We start from the raw sequence: 8,929 nt of genomic DNA, 5'->3' as shown, positions 1-8,929 counted from the left end.
TAAGAAGACACTGCGGTCAGGCGTCTAGCTACTTTGTTATTCACAAGCCATATCAGCCAGAGCCAAGTACCTGAAATCTCATCTTAATATGACTCTTTTCATGGCTTCGCATTGGTAAGCAAGTCCATGAGAACAGCCAATAATGTTTCATGTATCAGCTTTTAAAAGGCTAAACCATACTGAACACAAGATCAATGCATGGATCCAACTATTTTTGTTTAAATTGCATCTGTTTAGGTCGATCATGTGGATCATGGCCTCCACTCACATAGGTCCATCATAACAAGATTAGTTTGGCTTGTGAAGATATGTCCCATTTTACAGAGGATAATCTCTACAAGAAAAAGTAACACAATTTCGTAAAAAACAACCAGATAATTATGTTAATATTCGACAACAATCATTCAAGTAGTTTCTTGCATGGACTCTATTTTCAACTGAAACAAGAAGTAAAACATGTTATCATTCAGGTAGCTTGGTTGCATGAACTATACTTTTTAATTGTAATAACAAGCAAAAGATGTACCTACAGCATTCTTTTTAACAGTGTAGACCCTTGACTCCAAATGTAGATGATGATAGAATTGCCTCACAAGTCACAACTTAATTGGCAGTGCTGTTTCTGTAGAATATAACAAGTCCGTATTCAAGTTTGTCCCCAGTTCCTTTTTTTTTTCTTGAAGCCATGGAATACAATAGAAGTATGAAAGCTTTTTCAATGGCACGGTACATGAATGCCTTGGTAACAAGAAAACAAAGACCAGCAATTTAGAAAGTTTTGCTCTCCCCACAATTCATAAATCCAAGATGCATCAAGCGCTAAATGCCTTGTCTTAGATATGATCGACATGTGAATACAAGCAGGTAATATTTTAATCAGAATGTTGCTTCACCACTATTTAACCTAATAGTCCTCGAATGTCCCCAGTACGTTAATATGGGATTACAGGTAACTACAAAATCACAGGCAAATTAACCATCATCCGAGCTCTCAATGCCCATGGTTCAACCAATAGAAGGGAAGTGTTTGATAAAAAACTGAATACATGGACCACATGGGTCTAGGATCACTATCGCAAAATGTTCTAGAAGATACAAGTGGGGGGTTATTGATCCCGACCATGAGTATTGTGACCATAAGTGTGAGGACTTAAGCCGACGTATATTTAATCCCACATTAATTATTCATTGAAAAGATCAAGAAATTCAAATAATATCTTCTAACTAATCTTTTTGAATAAGGTTCTGGATTGCGATAGTAAATACACAGCAGCACTAAATAACAGATATATTTCAAACCAATACATTGAGTTCTATAGAAAAGAAGCTGCAACATTGTCTCCAAGTATCAACATCATAATTTGATTAATTGTACGTCTACATGCAGGGTTAAACATGAACTGCTTTCTTTATTTATACCAAATTAGTTTCAGATGCTGGTGGTTTACAGCAACACACATCTAGTCCAGCCTCCTCAGCAAGTACTCCACTTGAACTTCCTTGGTCAGGGGCATAATCCAGCAGCTGTAAAGCTCAGCAACTAAATTAGGTGCTATTTTGTACACCGGCAGAGTATTGTTTTCACCAACAGTCACCTCCTGCCTAAAGATTCTAGCCTTTACTTCGACTCTCTGCTTGATTGCTGTTTCTACTGATCATATGTTAGCAAATGCAACAGCTGAGCCCCATCCTGAAAAAAAACACCAATAAACAATAGATTAATAGTGCTAGAAGAAACAATTAGAACAAGTCTGGATCAACCAATTTAGAAGCAGAAAACTCATAACCCTACCTGTGCTTTTATTGCAGGTTCATAGACATCAGGTGCCTCTTGAAACTTAGCCTCAGCCACAAACTTGCCATAGTGACAGAGCCTGCATAAAGAAATCAAGAAATGGAAATAACCAAACAAAAAAAACTCTTAAACTAACAATTAAGGTAATCCATGTTTATGAGGTTGCAAACAAATTGGCATGAAGTGTGGAAGGAGCAGTAACTTATAACACAAAGATATCGGGGGCCTTTAGATTTGTTTCTTAGATTGCCAACCTGATATCTTTGAATAATGAAAATAAACATGAGTGCTCTGTCCACCATGTGTAGTATTATGTATAATTTTTTAAGCAAAAATGAACTTGAGGCAACCTATCAGAGCAACAACCATGATTCTTCTTGGAAATAAGGCAATTAACCCAGTTTTGATGGTGAGAACCCGATAAGACCAATTAAAAGGACAGAATGAATCAGGCAAGCACCTAGAATATCATTCATGTTGGAAGGATATCATCTCATCATCGTGAGTTGGGACTACAATTAGAACAAAAAGGATGTAGGTATCTTCCATCCTACATATTCAAGAGTTGGCAACCAACTTATAAAATGTGCAGGATGAGTTGTATACTCGACAGGCTTGCAGATCCCAACATTCAGAAAATGCAGAACATGCCTTTACATATTTATTTCATGCACACCTGCAAATACATAGTGTCACAAACAGCACTAGATCCACAGTTTCCATCATTTCCTTCTTTAACCAATCTTGGAAGTAGCCTATTGAAGTACATGCCCCATATCTTCTTATTTATATTGATGCTGTCAGCAACCAGATGCAGAACCTAGTTCACAAAAGGGAAAACCAAAGGCAGCTTCAGAACCTCAAAAGCAATGAATTAACTAACAGCAGTGTCATTACAAGCTAGACATTAGACAAGAGCAGTAATTCTTAACCTATAAAACCTTTTGGGTAGTATATGCTCAATATGGACCAACATTCATCAAACTCCTAACCATTTATCATCTTAACATGTTGTATGCCTCAGAAGGGCAGCTCCAATGCAAAATCAAACAAGTTGTCTTGCTGTTGAGCCAGCATAATTACAGGCTTCACTAGCTAGTGTTAAGGAGCAACGAAACAGAGGCAGGCATTGGTAAGGGAAAGAAAAGCATGACAGAAAGGTGAAAGCACATTACGAGGTGCAACTATAGACACCAAATCTTGGGGATCAATGGCATAGGTTCTGGAAAAGATGATGAGTACAGTGTAAGTATGATAGTGTTACAGCATCTTTCTGCTTATGATGGTTATTCTAGTTCTGAGAAGAATTCATGATAACATAGCGAGGATCAATATTTGATTGTAATACACTAACTAAATAATAACATACAATAACCAAGCATCTAAAGTTCATATGTTGATACCAAATTTTCAGAACAATTCCCATTGACATCCTGTGCAACACTAGATAGTGAGGTGTAAGTTCACTGTTCACTGAGGGGCGAAGGCACAATAGGTAATTAAACCCCTTCCCCTGTACTAAGTCGTATTGCACTTGCATATATGAGAAAGCTTAGTCTATGTTGTTGATCAAACCATCAGCTACTTACTGATTCCCTTCAACTACCATTAACCTCTATAAATGGCTTAGGACTGTTCGCTGAAACTAGTGATCAATTATTCAAAATGATTGTGGTACATACCAGCTCATGTTTCTCTGTAGCACCTTGTCAAAAAAGGAGAAGAAGAAGAAGATATATTTCTCTTACGTACGTTATGCAAGCATTAAAAGAAGACATAATTGCCAATTTGGTTTTATAAATTCTTCATGTTTTCATCCATACCTTTGGATATTGAATTGGCGGCAACATAGGTTCAGGCAAATCTTCTGGGAAGAAAGGATGCTCATCTGGAGTCTTGTATCTGCCAACCTAAGTTGCAATAGGACGGCAAAAACATGGTCAGGAGAAAATAGTCAAAATACTCTGAATATGTATGATCTCTCTTTTGAATGTTTCACTTACACGTGCATGGAGCTTTTCTGTCTCCCTAACCATAAATTCAACCAATGAGCCATCAAAACCATCCATGTGAAACTCATTGTGATTGTATGTGTCAGCATTATAATGAAATTGCGCTCACTCTAAAAGGCTAAATATAATTGTATCTTCCTGGCGAATCAATGAGTGTCTTATTCTATCAAGGGTTAACATTTCACTTCGGTCTATCCTTTCTTTCTCCAGCCTAAAGTTAAAAAACATCATCCAATAGAAGCCAAAATATTATTCAAATAGTGAATAGAAACTAAATTTTTAAACACTCTTGTTGGTGTACATGATCTTGTACTAACATTCTAATGGTTGTAGTGCATACAAATAAAAATTTTTCTTTGATTCATGCTGATCAATTCTCAATAAAAATATAGAAACACTAAGGGTGCGTTTGGTTAGCCATTAAAAAAGTATTTTTTTTTATTTTTAAAAATTAAAAATCAAAAAGCAATGTTTGATAACATCATGAAAAGCAAAAAAACAAAAATAAAAATAAAAAATCAAAATAATTGCTTTATATGCAAAGCAAAAAATTTTTACTTTTCAAAACTTGCTTTTCTGCCTTTTTTTTTGCTTCTGCTTATCTAAGACACTAAATCAAAAAATAAAGAGCCCGAACCCTTCTTCCTCGTCGAGCTCTTCACCTCCCCACCCCCTTCTCCCTCTCTTCCTGAACCCTTCTCTCTCATCAAGCTCTTCACCGGTTGTTTTTTTGCTTTATAGCAACATAGTTACCAAATATACTTTTTACTTTTTTGCTTTTATTCAATAGCAAAAATTAAAATAAAAATAAAAAATCAAAAATCAAAAAATGTAACCAAAAGTACCAAATTTTTTCTTCCTAGCTACATCCCCTTTATAAGAGTGGCACACAGAGGCAGGACAGGGAGAACATTCATATTTCGAGGAAATGAAAAAAAACAGAAAAGTATAGTTACCGATGCTTTGACCAATAGCTCAAAGAATTCCAAAACAACAAACAAAATGTCAATTTCAGGAAAAAAATTCCAACTTGAGGTTGAATTCAGTCACATCCTAAAGCATCAAAAACCTTGGGGACAAACCAAAAGTAATGCAACTTTTATCTTATCCGCGACACAAAACAAAAACAGAGCCAAGGAATAAGACCACCAAAACATCTCAGGATATCAAAAGTAAGCACACCTGTCGAATAATCAAATCTGTAAGCCGGAAAAAAAAAACCCAAGCAATAAATATAGAAATCTAAGATTTCACAAACGCAGACAGCAATCAGACCAAAAAAGGATACAGATTTTTTTAAACGAAAAAATCCGATAAAGGGGTAGCAAAGGAACGGGCTTTTCATACCCCGCGAACTTTGGTGAGCTTCGGATTGAATGGAGCTTCATCCCCAGCGAGGATGATGCAAGGGATCCAAAGTTGGGTCTCCCCCTGGTTGTAGGCGTTGGGAAGCCGATGAGACGAGGGATCGAGGGCTTCAAGATCTTCTCCTTGAATGGAAATGGAGAAGAGGGGGCAGGATTCGAGAGCTTTAACTCCATGAGACGAATGGAGGAGAGGTTGGAGAAGAGGACGGGGCCTGGGGGGAGGGAGGTCGGAGGGAGCGGGGAAAGAAAGAAGCGGCGTGTCGGTGGAACGGGCGCGGAAATCGGGCAACGACACGGAAGCGGGTGATACGGGTCGCAGTTATCAAAAAATTTATCAACCGGAACCCTTTCTCTTTATTAAAGAAGTCCAAGATTTACATTGGAATCCGACCATTTGATTAAAAAGTTAAAAACTCAACCAATCTAGCTAAGCAGCTTAAGTTATTAATCATTGCCGCAAATCCCAGCCCAGATCCCAAAGGAACAATATATATATATATATATATATATATATATATATATATATATATATATATATTTTTTTTTTTTTTTTTCTAATAAAATTTAAATTGATTCAATATAATAATTTTCTAGATATGTATAAAAATAAATTAGATTAGATCTCATGTAGATGGTTATATTTATCTAAATCCACGATTCCATCCATCCAAACAGACTTTGAATGATTCATAACCCCCAATTTGTTATCTTGAATGTTAGTAACCAACTCAGCAAACTAATTGTATGAAGAGTGAGGAAATAATATATAAATTTATAATATTATTATCCATTCATAATTATTTGTCTCTTTAAGCATTAATCGTAAGTTTTCAAACAATTAATGAAAATGTATTCTTAACTGAAACATGCTGAAATCACACCAATATCAGACATTGAAATAAGTTTTGCAATAAAGTTCCATGCCATTTTACAAAATTGGCAAATTATATTTTTTAATCAAAATCTTTTCACATTCCTCGCTGTGCTTTCTCTATGCTCACGTAGACGGATGACTATAGGAGCCTCGTTGTGGTGTCACATTCCTCGTTTTCTTTAGAAAACTTGAAATTGAAGAAAAATTGTTATGATTTATAAATCATACTTTCTCAAGGTTATACTATGGTCTGTAGCTTACTTATGTTTTATTTCTTGTGCGATCTTGTTCCTTTGCATGTTGAGTTTGAACCTTTTCCGATTCAGTCTTGAACTAGAGAAATCTGATTTTCTAAAAGCATTAATTCTTTGCAGTATATGTGCGGCATCATAAAGTGCTGTAGCGGAAGGCTGTCATCAAGAAATAGACGGTCATTATTGTTGGGGGGGGGGGGGCGTACACGTGATAATGGGGGTTTTACTTCAAACCTCTCCGATTCCCTTTCTCGCCGTTATATTACCAAACGGAGGTAAATAAGTACCAATTCAAGTGATAAATATATCATTTCAAAATTATGAAAAAAAATCATATAAAAAAAAATCATTCAATACATTATAAAGCAGTGGATCTCACTTCAAATCTCATCGATCCTCACTCTTTTACTGATTCTTTCAAATGAAGCTCTCATAATGGTTGATGGAAGACCCGACAGGTCCTAACTTGGGCTGCCAACCCTAGCTTCGGCCACTAAACTTGGCCTAAGCTGCCTTTTGCAGCTTCGCCCATAGGGCCTTAGCCACTTGCACTAGGGTGACATCTGGACATCGAATATCGATCTAAAAAAAAGGATTTGAGCCCGATCTCATCTCTAACCGAAGGATCTTACGCCAATTCTCGCTTCCAGCTGCAGGCTACTCTTCCTTCAATACTTGTTGGCCATCGCATTTGAAAGAGTCAATCCTTATGCCATCGTATCAATTCACATCACCCCACATAGGACCATACCATTCTAATGGCTGGTTGCACGTCAAGTGAGGCCACGTCAAATTAAGCCATCTCTGTGAGGAGGTGATTGCGTGTTAGATAAGATGACATCCGCTACCAAAGTCCAAATCAGAAGGAATGATTACCTGAACCACACCCAGACAAACTACTCAAGTTCCATGATTGATAACATGCCACTGTAACCCTTGTACTTCATAAATTCAAATATTCTGGATGGTACGGACGAAGAGGCCAGAATGGTCTCCCATCAGTTTTCCTATTATGGCTCTTGTCTCCTTATAAATAGAGGTAAAAAGGAGTCCTTCAAGTACGTACATACGTGTGCCCTCTATCCCTCCTGCTCTCCTTCTCATCTGTTATATTTTTCTGACTTAGCTGTCAGAGGATCCCTATTAGAGCCAACTCTGATCGGGAGTTATTTTGCAGATCTCGCCGCACTAACCATCTCCGACTGCCTCCAGTCGCTCCGATCAAAGTTAAGAATCTCCTGCAACACTCATCAAATATGACAATTCATGAGTATATGCTATCATATATTGATGAGTATTATTTGATGGATGTCTATTCTCGATCATTCAAGAATATACGAATTCTGCATGCACTACAAACTATCCTAGTTGGTTTTATAATTATAACATCTATGGACTCATTTGATTCACGAGAAGTGAAAGGAGAAAAAGGCAATTTCTAAAAAGTGGGAAGGGAGCTTCTTGTTTGGTTGGAATTTAAAAAAGAGAGAGAATAAAAAAAATCTCTTCGCATAAGAAGATACTTCCTATAATTCATAAAAAATAAAAATCCATAAGAAAGATAGATTTTAAAACTTCCCATGAAATAAAAATTGATAATATATTTTTTTTAAAAAAATATTTTTTTAATATCCACAGCTAAAATTTTGTAAAATATCAAAGATACTTAGAATGAAATACTAAATATAATATTAGTATTATCCTAATATTATCTTAATATTTATATGAATATCATATAATATTTATGTTGATATTAATATTATAATATTTATTATATTTTAATATTATTTTGATATTTATACTAATATAATTTTTTTATTAAAATTAATATAATTTTTATTAATATATTTATATAATACAATATTTATATCTATATTAATAAATTTATTATATTAAAATATTAATATATATTGATATTATATTAATATAATAATTTATTATGATCTAATATTATATTATAATATATTGTAGAGGTGATCTACCGATCGGATTAACCGTTCCCATGATAAATGTCCAAAGCCAATTGGTGAAGTCACACCAGATGCAGGCTCAAGATCTAGATCCCATATCTATTTCAGGCCACCAGCTTGATCGGCCACTTAGGTGTAGTCCATGACAAATGCCTATAATTAACAACTTTGATCCTATGATTGGCGGGTTCTTTACATAAATGCTAAAATGTGGCCCAACGATCTAGAGAATCAAGCTTAACAAACCTACAGATTCCAGCTAATAGTCCACGAGCTCAACCTTAAAAAAAAAAAAAAGAGATACGAATGGGACCCCAAGATAAGCAAGCTGAATTGGAAGGAGGAGAAGGGTAATCCGCTCTCCTACAGTCTCTCCTTTTATTCTTTCTCCAACTAACTTAAGTATTGGAGGATCCTCCGCTGGAACATCCTGACAAGCGTGGATTTTTTTTGCAGATTCCTCCGACGTTTCGGATCTCAGACGGCATCTGTCTCCGGCCACATTTACCATCTTCGGGAGTATTGTGATAATAAAATATATTAATATTATATTTATATTAATATAAATATAATATTATTATTTATAAAAAAATTTTGGAGTAAAAAAATACTTTTATATCTATTAAGAATATAATAGGTATTCTATATAATTTTTTT

General features: G+C 35.4%; 1 protein-coding gene across 1 annotated transcript; it reads right to left on the bottom strand.

Moving 5' to 3' along the window:
* Window positions 1–1,224: 1,224 nt before the first annotated feature.
* On the bottom strand, window positions 1,225–5,481 carry LOC105046684 (chorismate mutase 1, chloroplastic). The gene is given in 7 exon segments (XM_073259786.1): window positions 1,225–1,657; window positions 1,660–1,690; window positions 1,793–1,874; window positions 2,470–2,615; window positions 3,619–3,705; window positions 3,799–4,018; window positions 5,155–5,481. Coding segments are annotated over 7 exon segments (957 nt in total). The 5' UTR covers window positions 5,349–5,481; the 3' UTR covers window positions 1,225–1,460.
* Window positions 5,482–8,929: the final 3,448 nt, after the last annotated feature.

This window comes from Elaeis guineensis, chromosome 6 (genome assembly GCF_000442705.2).
Source record: "Elaeis guineensis isolate ETL-2024a chromosome 6, EG11, whole genome shotgun sequence".
Classification (NCBI taxonomy): Eukaryota; Viridiplantae; Streptophyta; class Magnoliopsida; order Arecales; family Arecaceae; genus Elaeis; species Elaeis guineensis.
This window is presented reverse-complemented; position numbering and strand designations above follow the sequence as displayed.